The 15,750-nt window shown below is 43.4% G+C and overlaps 1 protein-coding gene across 1 annotated transcript in view; it reads left to right on the top strand.

Moving 5' to 3' along the window:
- Positions 1-4,257: 4,257 nt before the first annotated feature.
- The window catches only part of TXNRD1 (thioredoxin reductase 1), a 37,243-nt gene continuing 25,750 nt past the window's right edge, over positions 4,258-15,750 (top strand). Inside the window, exon 1 of the mRNA XM_032207734.1 lies at positions 4,258-4,347. Coding sequence (XP_032063625.1) covers positions 4,272-4,347 — 76 coding nt within the window. The 5' untranslated portion in view covers positions 4,258-4,271. The remainder of the gene's footprint in view (positions 4,348-15,750) is intronic.

Here is a 15,750-nt window from a genome sequence, read left to right as displayed (position 1 = left end):
CATGCAGTGAAACTTGACATCTCCCATGGGTGGAAAAGCTGCATTCTGTTACAGCTCTGTTTTGGGCATTGCTGAGGGAGCCCAGAAGGCACGTTAGATGAAGATGGGAAGTGAAGACATGGATTACTGCCCAGTTCAATTGTGATTACAAAGTTACAGTTAGGAAAACCCTAAGACTGCCAGTTCTGATACACCTGGCTTATGGAGTAGGGGCTCCAGAGGACTACAGAGCTAAGTTTTGCTCTGTATCATCAGATCTTCTTTTCCAAAGGGTACGTTCCCACATTTTGTCCATGTGTTTGAATTGCACAATGCTAATAGATTTGATGACTCAGTTTTGCTTGCAATGACTGGAGGAATTCAGCGTTTTCTTGGAAGTATCTGACCTTTCCAGAGGCTGTGACACTTGTACGTATTTGTAGTTTCACCTGTAGAGGTGACTGTATGGGATTCCAAACTGCAGAGCTGAAAGCTTGCCACTGTCTCAGTGGCATCACTAAAACAAAATTGTTTTCCAAGTCAGAATCTGTTACCACAGGCGGATCTTAACTGTGCCCCTCAACTATTGCTAAGATACTGACACTGTCACATTTGTAGTGTAGGCAGAGACATAGATTTCTTCTGTCAACTTCATCATGAAAGCTTGAATTCTCACTTGAATTTGCCCAAACTAAGGGCTAGGGATGGATAGGCCCACTCTTTAGCAGTGGAAGCCTGTCTCTGGAAGATGAGTTGCCATCTGGAGATGCCTGTCTTTCTCTGCAGGCTACAGAACGAGCTTAGATCAAGAGCTTATAAGAGAGGCCAAGCTCTTAGGTGGCTGATGTAAGGTAAGAAGAACCTAAGTTTGCAAAAATGACAGGTAGTTCAATGGCATGCAGAAAATACAAGGACTGTGCCAGCTTTAATAATGTGAATATTTAGGTTATTTTGCATTCGGCACCAATAATTCTGCAACTTATAAGGAGAAGGTGGCACTCTGGGCGCTTCATTTACTGCGACAAACCTTCCTCCTAGTTTATATATAGATGGAATGTATAGAAATCTATTATTTTGATGGTCACTTTTATAATAGCCACAGGGAACTGGGAATCAATTAGCTCAGAAACAACTGAGTGACTGGTCCCACTGATGTATCCTTTAGATTATCGTGACTCTGTTGCAGGGTTCTTCACTGGGAGTCATGCAGCAAAAATGTTTGCTATAACTTATCAAGATTTCAAAACAGTGTGAGACACCTTACATTTCATCTTTATAAAAAATGTTATCAGTTAATATTTTAATGTAATTGCTATTTTTATTAATAAGTATTTTGTAGACTTCTTACACGTTAATTGAATTTGTCACAGCTGATCTCTTAGCACCAACAATGGTATTTTATGCAGTCTATGCTTTATGATAGTCCAGTATTCAAGACAGGACACTATGCGTGAGATTTTCAAGGCTTTCTTTTGTTCTACGGATATTTTTAATGAGACATTCATTGCTGTCCTGCTTCTTAACATGGCATTTTTGAAGATGTGCACTAAAGTTTCATGTTGATGGAACTAACAGACTAGAAGACAAACCCAAAGCATATCTAAATCAGTGCTTTGGAATGGAGTTGAAACAGACTTTCAGTTTCCCAAAAATTTCAGTGCTCAGACTTATCTATGACTCCAACAGGGATTTAAATTCATGCCTGTATCAAGGAGATACTACAGGATCCAGGGTGTCCTTAAACTTTTATGATCCTGAAGACTGCTCTCCGATGTGTGTCCTTGCTACTGGAAAAGGACAGCGTGAAGATTATTTATGAGGGGGACAGTAGTAGAAATTGAAATGTCAAGCATGTTCTAAACAGAGAGGAAGATAAAGTCTCTCTCCCAAAGAGTCAAAACAAAGAGAGAAAGGCAGAGAATAAGGAAAAGATATGTAATGGACAGACAAGGCACCAGGAGATCTCACTAGTAATACAGCATTTTTCTTTCATCCTCTTCCATGTGGCATTCTTGTTATCATGTTCTGCTTTCATTTCAGTGGCACAGCACTGGACCTCATGTACGCTTGCAGTTCAGCCAGCTAAGAATAAATTCTAAAATAAATGGATGTGCCTGGCTTTTCATAAGCCTCAGAAAGTGTAAATTCTAGGAGAAGTTAAAATAAAAACTTAGATACTTCTTGGACTCGCCCAGAAAGAAATCTAATCTGGGGGACATTGTAAGAGCAAACAGAAGACCAGACCTCGATGGAGAATCACACAAACATGGTAAAAAAAAGTGGATATAACTGGAGAGACGATGCTCTGGCAAAATAATAAATCAGAAAAAAAAAAAAAATGAATTTTATAGGAACTTGGGGTTGATCACAACCTGTGACTCATGTGAAACCATGAAGCCCATGGAAAAACTGGAAAGGAGATTTCTTACAAAGGCTGAGATCAGGAGTGGTCTGATTAAAAGAATAGTTAAGGAAAGTTCTCAGGCTGCACTTTGAATGGCCTCAAGGCAGTATTAATGAGGTGGTTCTAATAACTAGGGTAAGAGGTGAGGTGTGCAAGTAAAACTGTGTAGGAAGAAGCAGCAGATTGGGAGGAGTGGGATGATGAAGAAGGTGAAAATGAATGCTAGTCTTTGGATGCAGCATCAAGGCTCTGTTCTGCAATGACAGACTCTTTGGGTTACTATACTTAAAATTTTAAAGTGACTTTGGAAAATTAGTATTTTGGATGCACTGTTCTGCAGTCTTATGAAACATCTCAAATGTTAGACTTAGTTTTTTCTCCTTCAATATGTCTTCACCACATCAACTTGAGTTGTTTTTTTTTTTTTCTTTTCCTAATGAAAGCAAACATGATGGGAACATAATTGCAAAACAATACGCAAAATGAAATATTGTGAATGATTTCAAGGACAGAAATAGCACACCAAGGTATTCTTTAAACTTGATTTTTCTCACGTTGACTGATTGTCAGCTTGTAGTCCCCATTTTATGGAAATATTGAGATGGGGTTTGGCAGAATAGAGTTTCTTCCCTAAGCTTATTCAGCAAATGATTTTAATAACTTTAATTCTGAAGCTGTAATAACCCCTGAATGCATGTAACAGTTATTACCCCCATTATCATCATAATTTATGCTGTTACAGATATCTGTATTGAAGACATTATTTCTGAAATCTCAGTGATCATTCCCACAGTGAGTTCAGAGACTTTTTTCCACTTATAAATTTAGTTGTCTTTTTTTTTTTTTTTTTATTAGAAACTCCAGCTGACACTGGAGATCTTGCTGCAGAGTGTAAGAGTAATACAGCATCACAAATGGGAATTGCTGAATTCTTGTGTGCAAAAAAAAAAAAAAAGAAAGCTGAGGACTGTGAGGTAATGCCTCAAGCCTTAAGATTCCAAAGTTTTTATCTTGTTCTCTTCCCTTTCTATTAGTCCTTTCCTCTGTCGCTCGTCGTTCGTTACTGTTGGGTCAGAGTAGAGAGCCTTTGTTTCAGCGTTGGGTGTAACAAGCATTAGCAAGGTAATTGTAACTCTGAAGGTGTTATAGGGTAACTAGATGGGGGATATTTGGCATGATTGACTTCCTCAGGACCACAGACCAATTGTCCAGTGGTCTTAGGAACTGGACTAGGAGCTCCTGTGTCTACAGCATGCATTTTGTTGCAGTGCCTTGGCATGAAGTGTTTGGCCCTACCGAGCCCAGCAGCTTCCATACCCAGCCTGCAGCCCAGCAGCCAATCTGTGCAGCTAAAAAGCTCCATCCACCAAAAAAAATCCAATTATTTTTTTAAAACCTTTCCAAAGAAGTCATTGTTTCCTGTAAGCAAGAACACAGATTGGATAAATTGCCACGTTTGGTGTAACAAGGAAGGGTGAAGAAAGTTCAAATGGGAGCCGAGGGTACCAGCAGCGAGCTGTTGTGTTGCTGCTCATCCCACCCTTTTTGTCTCCTCTGTTTAGGCCAGGAATCTCCTCGGCAGGCTCTGCTCCTGCCCTGATGTTGTGGGAGAGCCACCAAGGGGGCCATTAAGAGCTCATTAAGACAAGGACCTCCCGGATCCCCGAGGGGAGCGGGGCGCTCAGCCCCATCCCACTCGGTGCTTCTCTTCCAGTTAGGGACATGAATTGCCACAAAAACACTTCTCAAACACCTGCAGCTCCCTCCTAACATCGGCCAGGCCCCGGCCCGGCTCCGCCTGGGCACCGCCAGGGGTCGCGCCAGGCCCGGGGCTGGGTCTAAGCCCGGCGCCATCGCGCTGGAGCCGGGCCGGGGGCCGAGGCGCGGCATGGGGGGCGCCCTGAGGAAGGGGCAGGCGGTGCGGCAGGCGCCCGAGGGCTGCCCGCAGGGGAGGCGCCCGGCAGGTAAGGGGCAGCCGCCGGGGGTCGTGGCCGAATCGCTGGGGGGTTGTGGTTGAGCTTGGGGGCAGCCAGCGGGGAAAAAGCAGCCCGCCGGAGTGAAAGCGTGGCTGCTCGAGGGGTGTTTTCGGCTCTGCCGAGTGCCAGGGAAAGGGGTCTGCCTGGAAAGCCCGAGTTACATCTTCGGTGTTTGAAGAGCACTGGAACGAAAGCGCCTTGGCAGCTTTCAGGTAACGCGTTTCAAGGGTTGTTTTGCGGAATGGGAATCGCCGGTGGCGTGGCGAAGAGCGGAGGTGGCTGTGCAGTGAGGGGCTGTGCGAGGCAGGAGCTGGCGAGGACACGAATGAGGTTTATAACCCTTTAAAAGTCTCGAAATGGGCTTATCGTTGTGGCTGCGTATTGCTTAGTAACTTTCTGTTGTACAAACAGAAAGGCATGGCACTGGAAACACTGGATGGTCTTCTACCTTAACACACAAGACTGAAGAAAAGATCATTTTCAAGCATTTGTCAAAAGCATCCAGTTGTCCCTGTGCTTCCAGGGTGATGCAGCTCCCTGAGAGCACTCAGGGTAACCCACAGCACTCACCCCATTAGGGAAGGTCCCTCACCTGATGCTGCCATTACCATGTTCCTATTAAGAGTAGAAATGCCCAATTTAGCTTTAAACCAGATACAGGTATGGTAGCACAGAGTTTGAGGCAGAATAAATATCTGTGTAGTTATACCCAACCCAGTTCCTCTGGACAACCGTGTATCTGCTGACACAACCTCAGAAAGGAAGCCTGCATCGTAACCAGCTATTCCAACCTTGTGAATCTGAGTCATTTGGGCTAACCTGACTTAAAAGAACATATTGTTTGGGCTTCAATTTATACACTCTGCTGTATCTTGGTTTTTCAGTATAAGACGTTACTATTCCCTGCTACCCTTTCCACAATGCTGGGAGTGTCTTAATGTAATTCTGTAGTAAAGTTGCTTTAAACTCTGATGTTAAGCTTTATATTTCAGCATCTAGGCAGCTTTGCTTCTGGGATGGTCACATAAGAGTGGATTATTCTGTCGAGCCCAATGAAGAAACAAGTCAAATATTTCAATATCCATCAAGGACAAGAGAAGAAGGGAGTTGTGGGTGGTGTTAAAAGAGGTTAAATAAGAAGATTAAAAACAAATAATTACTGAAATGCAAATAGTGATGTGTAATTTACTTGAAAACTGAAACATAATTCAAATAAGCTAGTTACTCATTGTTTAAATGCCTCTGAAACAGGGACTATCTTAAATTAACTTTCTATAGTTAGTCATACCAGGGAGTGGGTTGGTTTTGATTGATTTATTTATTTTTACCTCTACGTACATCTCTCAGACAAGGTGCATTTAAACTTGTGCCTCCTTTCAGTAGCAGGAGGAAGAAATTGGGCCATTCCTAGCTTTAAGAATTTCTTAATTACCTTCTGGATCTTTTCCCACCTTTCCACCATTTTAGCAATGGGAATAATAAACTCAGAGTTTTGAATGCACTGAAAGACCTAAAATGGTGTTTGACAAAACCAAAAAGTAGTAAGCCAGTAATGAGAGAAACTGGCAAGGAGAATGATGGCTATTGTAGGAAAAAGTAAAAATTCTAAGATAAAATGTGTATATATGTTTTGTGTACCATAGCTATTTAAAACATTCTCTTGTCCTTAGCTTGTGCTTTTAAGATGGTTATCCTACAATCCTCAAATAGTATTTAGTTTACTTTACCAGTTTCATTTCAAATAAGCAGTATTTATGACGCACTTTGTGGGTGTTAAGGTATGAAAATTGGAAATAACTCAGAAGATAATGCTTTTCCTGACTTCTTGTTAATTTGTCTTCACACATGTTAGGGTTTTTAGTGTGTTATTAAACCGACACATTATTGCAAAGAAGGAATCATGAGAAATACCAAAACTGATGGTCAAGTTTCACATCTCAGAATTGAGATATCCTGACTTGCAGCTTTTGCCTTATAAAAATATACTGAAATGTACTGTTTGTTCCTGCAGGACTCCTCAAGTGCTGTTTTCCCCCCCAGCCCAGATCCTCATGCTAGATGAATTTTGAGTGGCTGTGTTTTCAGTTCAACTTACGCACAAGTCAAACTGAAGTTGCCCAGCTCCTTTCAGGACTGGGCACTTGGGACACAGCACATACCCCGGTGGACCTGGAAAGGTCTAGTGGACTTGGAATGGGATTTGGGTTGGATTCTAGCAAGTAAATTAACAAAGTATTGTTCAAATCGTTGCTGCTTGTTTCTGGTGCTAATATGAGAGGTCCTAGCTCTGCGCTGGGCTACCAGCACTGGTGGTTATTGAGTTGCACTGACATTCACGTGTGGTGAACACGTGAGTAATGAGGCCCCAATTTTTAACAAATTATTTCTGTAGTATTTCCTGCAAATGTTTGACCATATGATTTGCCTGTGAACTGCTCAGGTGTAACAATAACAAATGTGTCATCGCACCCTTTGTGGAGCAGACTTGGCTCCTGGAGGTGACACCGTGGTTGCCCATGCTCTTCCTTCTCCCCTTTTTCACCAGTATGGCACCCCCTTGATTTCCACTGTGAGTGGGAGCAGTGCTTGCCCCTCACAATGTACTGTACTGGTCCTCTTTATTCCAAGGCCATTAATATGGTTTCTCTGTTTCCAAGACTTTTTTGGAGAGAAGCTTGTTCCTGTCTGAAAGCTGTTCCTTCATTAAGCCTATCTTGGACATCCCTTGGTAGGATGTTTTACTGTCTGTTCGGCTGTGCTTGCTGAAAGCAAACCAAGTATCAGATGAAATAATGCACTATAGTTTAATTCAGTAGGTTGGATTGATAACTTATTCTCCTTTTTTTCCATTGATTTAAAGTGAGTGAACTTTACACCTGCTGTCTCCTGAGAAAGCTCTGTCTTTGATGCCTCCTGTATTTTGCTATCTGCCTGTTGAATGGATGCACAGCAGTGGCATAAAGCTACACCAGAGGAGGTTCAGCCTGGACATTGGGACAAATCTCGTAACTGTGAGGGTGGTCAAACACTGGAGCAGGCTTCTTAGCGAGGTGGTCAGTGTTCAAGAGGCATTTGGACAACGCCCACAATAATATGCTTTAACTTTTGATTAGCCCTGAAGTGGCCAGGGAGTTGGACTTTATGGTCTCTGTAGGTCCCTTCCAACGAAACCATTCTATTCTAGTGCAGCTGCCTTCCATTCCGTAGCACCTGGACTTGGGTATTTCCTGAGAAATTCTTTTTCAGATCTTGTTTTCCTCATTCATACTTTTCAATAACCTCCTTTCTGAACGCGGTGTCATGTTGCACGTCTTCCTGGAAAAGCTGTCCTTTGACTTGCCAAGCCGTATCTGATGTTTTCTCTCTTTCCTCATCTCCAGCTTGGCTTACTTTCTGTTTTTCTTCTAAAAAAGCTCACAGCAGTTGCTCTCCTCAGCTTATTGTCATTGCTGTTTGTACTCTCCATGCCTTGTACTGCTGTAGTCAGACTTATCTGTGTTAAACCCCGTGTGACCCCTGTTTTTGTTGGCTGCTCCAACTCTATCTACCAAGCACTTTTATTTGCATACTTTTTTTTTTTTTTTTTTACTGTGTGCTTCCTCCTTTTGTATTTGTATCTCCTGCAATTAGAATCTTTAAAGTAGTGTCTGCAGATAAGATTTTGTCTCCCTTCTAATGGTGCGTGTCCTTTTCTTCCCTTGGTGCTATTACTGGGTGTGGGATAGAAAACAATAGGAGCCTATTCTAGCGTAGTCCTGAGCTTTTAAGAATGTTGTAAAATTTCAAGGAGTAAGCTGAGATATCTTCTTACTTCATCTTCTGCAGTAGCAAACTTGCCTGTTTTGCTCAAAGAAGGCATCGTTTGGCACCGCTGTCTCCCGCGTGTTCTGGCACTGCGTTCCCACTGTGGCGGTAAGGAAGCTCTCTACCTCCTTAACTCCACCACTGTTTGCACAGCCTGACACAAAGCAAGCACGCTCCTGTGCGTTGTTTCTCACTGCATGAATGTGAGCTGTTTGTTGTTTTCCACCCATCCTGCATAACCATTTCCAGTCAGGTCTTTGTTGGAATCTGCACGCGGTAGGTTGGTGGTGGGTTGCAGCAGGTACGTAGCAGGAGAGGTTTGAGGGCAAGGATCTGCTGGGTTGTGCTGTTTTGTTCAGCTCGTAGAAATGCAATGTCATTGCTCGCTGTGCTGCTACAAGCAGGAATAAATTGTTCCACCAAGTTCTTCTGTTTTTCAAGGACAAGAAAAGTTGGTTACTCTGGGTTAAAAACAAGTGCTTCTTTCCTCCTATTAAAAACCCTGCTCAGATTAAAAACAAATATGTCAGGCATCCAAGCAAAGAACCCAAATTCACTTCACAGATTAATAACTGCTTTAAACTTTTTGCATGTTGTGGGAGATCATCTGCAAAACCTTTGTGTTTCCTTTAACCTTGCTCACTTTTAATATTGACTTGTTTGGCAAAAAGAATGATTCTGGGTGGGATGTTTCCCTCCATTTTTTGATGTTTTGTATGACTCAAACACAACCCTAATTACAAAGAGATGTATGGAGCTGGATAAATGGTTTTAACTGTGGTAGAAACAGTAAAGGCATGGCTGGTGGCGGTAAGGTCTAATGAATGGCAGACTACCAGGAGATCCTGTTCCCAGCCCTGCTGAGTACTCACCCTGCTGAGTTTCACCTCCCAGTGCCTCAGGTGCCATACTTGTTAAAGTGTGGCTGGTGGTACTTCCTCCTCTAGCAGCAGAGTATTAATCACAGTCTGTAGCGGCCACAGGAATTTCCAGAAAAAAAAAAAAAATCAGGAAGCTCAGCTTTTGCAGGTCATCCCAAATGAAGGGTGAGCACAGCGAGAATGATACACCTACAGGTAGTCATACCAGAAATCAGCTTCCTTTGTTTTGATTTGGATTACTCAACGCATTAGACTACTAAGGGTAAATCCAAAAGCAGCTGGGATTTTTGGTGGGAATAGGCAAAGCTGCATGTTAAAAGTTACTGGTGCTCTCAGGTGATGATTTCCATGAAGGCTGCATGTAAAGCTTTATATGGGATGTTAGAAGTTTTACTAAAGTTCCAAAGCCAGAGAAGGTTTATCCTGGGTTTTTCATAACCTATTTAATTTAGCTCACAGTGAAATAACACGGAATAAAATGAAAGGTGGAATTGTTCAAAGATACCTAACTCATTTAGCGTTACTTGCCTTTTTACTAAGGAAGAGAGAGTCTGAAGTTTACCTCTGGTTAATGTACGCAGCTGGTTCTGTTTCAGCCAATAGTTTATACTGTAGATGCTCTAGAAATATTTGAGGTTAGCATGTGATGTTATGCTCACAGAAACATCCCTATTAATGCTAATTAGAGCAACCTCACTAAATCCTATATGGTTTACTGTAAACAGTTACATAAGAAGACTTTCTAAGATAAGTAGCAATCAGTGGTCTTACACTGCCAAAGGCTTTGGTGGTGTGAGAGCTATTAGGGAAGTCTGTGTGAAAACCTGGATCTTCTTGGAGTGGGCTGTCAAGTTCCCTAATTTTTATGGCAAAAACGTGTCTCAAGGCTTTTCGTCACAAGCCATGGAGCATGATGCTGTCCCTGCTGAAATCAGTAAAGCAAAATACTTTGTCACATTACAGTTGGACTTGGTGGCACTGCTGCATGGACACTTAGAAAAATAGAAGGAAAAGAAGTGACTGAAAGTAGGAGTTGCTTCTTTTGCTAGGACCTGAGGTCATTTTCAGAAGCTCTTTTGCACACTGTCAGGATGGGACAGAGAATGGCCTGCAGTGCCTGGTTGTGTGCAGACAGAGTAGGAGATATTTTGGTGTTGAGCTGCTTGCATTACATTAGCAACTCTTCTCGTTCTTGGATGCAAAGTTGGTGCCTCGCAGTCTGCTCATGATACAAGGTTGACCCATCCTGAGTCAAAAGCAGACTGAAGGAATTTGCTCAGTTGGTCCCCAGATGCTCATTAGAAAACTGAGCTGAAAGGAGAGAATCTCATCACTTAGGGCCTTCATTCAAGCAAGAGCTTTTGAAGGGGCATCGAGAGCTTTGAATCCGACCCTCAGAGAGAAGTCACGAAAACGTCTTTTGTGTGCTGCAGCATTCATCATTCCTCTGTCAAGATCTATCTTTGTCTTGTCTTGGTTTTGTAATTCTTGCTTTGCTAGGTAGAGGTTTGTTTAAAAGTTCTGAGCACACTTCTATTGTTCTTTGAGAAAACAGAGCTATGAAGCGTTCCATCATATCCTATCTTGTTCTTAGGTTAATTGCATTTAATTTGCTGGGGATAATTACATTTTTTTCTCCTATTGCTTAGAACTTAAGTTGAAAAGCACTCAGAAGAAAATTCGTATCTACATGTTTTTTCCACTTACGAAAATGCTTTTAAATGCCTTTTTTTCTGCCCAGATAGTTGTGATAAAAAGGAATTTATGCTTTCATGAAGGACATAGGTGTTTTGGGGTAACACTATGGACTAGATTCTTCATTAACAGAAATCTGTGCTAAAATAGAGCCCCCCACTTTCTGTTAATGTAGCTGTGTTTCAACCAAGTGCAAAGTTGTGTTATTCCACGTTATGTCTTGATGTTGCTCTCCATCAAGCTATGCTTTATTTAAATGGAAGAAGTCTTATGCTCGTAGGTGTAAAAAGTGGATTAGGAAGAATACAATTCAAACTAAAGCGCTTTGCGACAGCATACTATATAGATATAGATACCATAAAAAAGTACAGAAAACTTCACGTTTCTTAGGAGAATATGCTTTGCTCTTTTATTTGTAAGTCTTGAAGCTTGATGGGTTTTGGTTTCAACAGGGAGTGAGAATCCAACTATGTCCGAAATTCCTGGTTCACCTTTGCTCTTGAATTCAGTAAGTTTAGGGCAATGAGTGTTGAAAAGGACTTCAGAGGGCCAGGTTACACATCACAGTCTTTTGGGGATGTTAGGGCTGGCTTGGATCTACTCTTTTATATCGATAGCCAGTAATTGCAAGGAAAACTGTAATTACTCAATGAAGTAACTCACACCAGTGGGATTAAGGATTTACTAGTGTGACATGGAGAGAGCATAAAGCCAAGGTCCTCTTAAAGCCAAGAAAACCTGTGCATCTGCTTTCTGGAGAGATGTTTCCTATGAGAACCACTGCAAACACGTAAACACCTTTGGGGCATTTCAGCAATATGTCAAGTCACTGCTGTTTTCTAGGCTTCCACATATGGTGCTGCTTTGTGCTATGTGAAGAATGCACGCGTGGGAAGCTGGCAGATAACAGAACAGACCTGTGATCCAGGGAGAAAAGGAGGGAAGCCTGCCATGGGCAGAGATGCCACCCACTAGATCAGGTTGCTCAGGGCCTCACCGACCTGGTCTTGAACAGTTCCAGGTATGGGGCATCCACAGCTTCCCTGGGCAGCCTATGCCAGTGCCTCACCACCCTCTGAGTGAAAAATTTTCTCTTAACCTCTAATCTTAATCTTCCCTCTTTAGTTTAAAACCATTCTCCCTTGTCCTATCACTATCTGCCCTTGTAAAAAGTTGCTCTCCATCTTTTTTATAAGCCCACTTTAAATGCTAAAGGTTGCAATGAGGTCTCCCCAGAGCCCTCTTTTCTCCAGCTCTCTCAGCTTGTGTCTCTCCTCTGGACCTGCTCTAACAGCCCCCCATCCTTCTGGTGCTGGGGGCCCCAGGCATCGATGCAGTGCTCCAGACAGGAGCTCGGGGGGGGGGGGGGGGGGGGAGGTACGATCCCCTCCCTCCACCTGCTGGCCACTCCTCTGCTGGTGCGTGTAGGTGGGAAAGCTGAAGGAGGCAGTTTTCTTAAACTTCTGGGTTTTGACGCGTTGATATTTGACATTTAGGAAAAACAAAGATCTTATCTAGCAGTGTAATTTCTGTGCAGTGATGATGACACATGGTGTTTTACCCATCTTTAAGGACAAGCAGCCAATTTCAGAGAGAAGGCTAGAGGTGCTAGTACTAGGGTGTAGCATATATCCTGGTCCTGCGTGTAGGCAGCAGGATTCAGGGCTCGCATATACCAGCCTTCAGTAGTAGCAGTCACTCACTCAGTGCTCACTTCTGATTAACAGTGCTCATCAGTGGGTGCTGAATTCTGTGTGTATAAATGATGTCAGGATGGTTTGTCTTCATGTTAGTGACTTAGTGTGGGATCAGACTTTGGCAGTGTACAGGTGGGGAGGCAGATGTACCTCTAAGCTATCTTTAAACTTCCTCTGACGGGGCAGCCAGGTGCTGAATCAGCTCTTGGAAGGAATGAAAATCGCCACAGGGCTGCTGGTTTACCCTGTCAAAGGTAACGGTGGTTTTTGGCCAGGATCACTAGAGCACAGCACACGCAGTCCTTATCTTAGCAAGCCCTGACATTTCTACACCAGCCAGCTCAGTTGCTTCTCTTGGCTAGCTGTAAGGCTGCTCTGTGTCTCTGGCACAGTAAAAAATTAAAGCGTGTGAGATAAGTTGAGGGTCTAACTTATACCACTGGCTCATCAAAATATAGTTTCTACTTATCATTTTTTTAATTTCTCATCCCCTGATCCTGAATCTCTTGAAAGTACAGGTGCATTGTGACTCCTCTGGGGTAAAGCCAGTTTAAGAGGCTTTCATCCTTTCCTGCCTTCTGCCCCACGTTTTTTTTCCTTCATAGTTTCACTGGTTCAGCTGATGGCAGGGCAACCTCTCAGCGTGGATTTGTGACACGATCCAGGCTGGAGGCATGCATATTTTAAAGGTTTGGGTTTTTGTTGTAATCTGGATCACATAATGGCTTCATTGCCCATCACTTCCAAATATTTGAGCTTGTGCAAGCGGGGAGGTAGTGACCTGTGCTGAAAGGGCAGAAATGAGCAGGGAGAAGGAAAAGCTGAAACTTTCTCCACCTACAAAGCTAACTTGAGCAAAAAGTAAATCTTCGTTGTCGTATGAAACATCCTGCATTCCTCAGCTGCCTGGGGATAAGACTTTAAAGCAAGCCACGTGACTCTTTATAAGCGTTACAAAATTAGAGGCATCTTCTACACTACCGAAGACGGCTATTTTTTAATTACACAATTTTGTTAAAAATATTGCGAAGTTCCTTCTCGTTAATAATGGCCTCTGTGTGACATACAGAATCCGGCTAAATCACCACATACTTCTGCCTTGAAGCACCTCAGGCTACTTCACGGCGAGCAGTTGCAAGGCCCGGGCTTTCTGCTTAGCCCCACGTGCTGCCCGTGAGGCTGGTGAACACTTCAGCAGAACAAGGCAGTTCTTATCCCGGAGTATTTCTGCTCACGAAGCGGGTCTGGGCTGTTCTCTAGGGCTTGTCAGGTTCCTCTGTGGTCAAGGCCTTCTGAAACCAGCCGTGCCTTTCTTCACCCCCCGCCAGGAGTTACACAAGTCTAAAGTTCAGAGGCCAGGCCTCCGTACCAGCATGAACTTTGGTTCATGAGGAAGCTCCCTCCCAGTAAGGATATGAGTTTAAAACACTACAGTTCATTCTTTCTTGATCTGCATGAGAAATGGTAGTGAGGCCTAGCATGGTCTGTGTCAGAAATGTATTCAGGTAAATGCTAGAAAGACAGTTTCTTGGCTGATTTAACAACCTGCTGAGCCAATCTAGCAGTTTTGCTGGCACCAATGAGAGAAATCCTGCTGCCTCCTCTTCCTCTGCTCTGGTCAGCGTGGATATACTGGCTCCCTTGTACCAGCTGTGTCACTCGGGGGATCCTCCTGTGAGGGGAGGGACCTGGTTAGCCTGGTCAAAACCCGCCCATGTTTTCTCTTCTCCTGGGTTAGTGCATCAGTTTAGCTCGTGTAAGGGTCTGTTGGCTGCCAGAGCTGGTGCCAAGCATGTGGACAGAGTATAGAGGCAGGAAGGAGAAGAAAAAACAGCATGGTGGAAGAGAGTAGCCTTAGACCCAAGAAGGTTTATCCCCTTCAAAAGCAGTGCCTTGGTGCCTCAGCTCACCCCACATCAAGGAGCACTTGGCAGGCAGTAGGGGAGGTGACACACAGCAGCCACCACCTGGATTGGGACTAACAAAAGCCAAAAAGTGACAGTGCAGAGCTGGAGCCTCGCTGGATCCTCCTGAGGTAGCCACAAACTGCTGCAGGTTTGCTGAAGGCAGTGCTGATGCCGGCCAGCAAAGAGAATAGCGCCTCGTGTTGCATATCTCAGAATGGTCCAGAGCAGCTCGCTGACCCAGGTGGAGTTCAGCAATCTCAGCCTGAGGAATGGTATCTGCTGATCGATTTCTGGAAGGCATCGATTCACCAGCGGTGGCTGTTATAATTGTCGTTAATGGATGGACTTTTACGGGGAGCCAGCACATGATGCAAAAGTGTTTTTTGCTTTGTCATTCTGTCTGTGGCAAATTGCCCGGGCCAACAAGGGAGAGGCCCCTAGCAGTAAGAACCTGCAGACAAAAGTCTTTCAAGTTTCTGCCAGAGGTTACGGTTGCCTTTGGGTTTTGGGGCCCTTGGTAAAGCTGTGAACCTCTAGCAGAGATCTGCCTGAAGATAGAGGTGCTTATATAAATGTCTGTGTTGTCTAACTAGTAGGTTTTTATCTGATTTAAGATACAATTTTACATGAACATTCCTGAGGCTGTTCAGACTTGTAGGAAAAAACTACAAGACTTCAGTTGCTTTAGGTACCCTCAGGACTGTAGCTTTGATAATGTATTGAGGAAAAATTCCTCCGATGTGCAGATGGTGACCAGTGTTCAAGCCTGTGTTTTTGCTTTTCCCAGGTGTGTCTGTGTGTACATGCAGACATGAATTCCTGGGTTCTTTCCCCAGGCTAGAAGAGGCCAAGAATTCTCCATCATTAATATTGCTATTAACTCTTGTGTAATGACTCAGATCTTTAAACCCCTTTGTCAACATCAGTCGAGTTACTCTTCCTAACACCTTTGTGAGATAGAGGGATTTTATCACCAAGCTGCAGAAGGGAAAACCAAGACAGCAAGCTTACAAACCAGTTTTCAGTGAGTGCCTTTTTGTGTTTGTGTGCGTCTGGGTGAACACTCTTCAGATTTGTGGGCTCCCTGCCCAAGGAATGTCTACACGCTCAGTGTGGCTGTTTGTCTAGCTATGGGCACGTGTCAGAGTTTGTTAATTAGTGATGGCTGTGCAGTGTGAAGGATGTATGTGACAAACACAAACAAGTGTGTACTGACCCATTTGTTGGAAATGAAGGTTAGCATAACTCAGAGTTATGTATAGGAAGGCAGAGCTGATAGTGGCTTCCAGTCATTTATCAGATTTTTTTTTTGCCATGTAATGCCTAGTGAAGTATCACCATGTATAGAGATGTTATTTTTTTCATGCTGCTAATATTTTACCTTTTCTGTAGGATATCCTTATCAGT

This window comes from Aythya fuligula, chromosome 1 (genome assembly GCF_009819795.1).
Source record: "Aythya fuligula isolate bAytFul2 chromosome 1, bAytFul2.pri, whole genome shotgun sequence".
In the NCBI taxonomy this organism is placed as follows: domain Eukaryota; kingdom Metazoa; phylum Chordata; class Aves; order Anseriformes; family Anatidae; genus Aythya; species Aythya fuligula.
The sequence above is the reverse complement of the archived record's forward strand: the minus strand, read 5'-3'. Positions and strand labels throughout refer to the sequence as shown.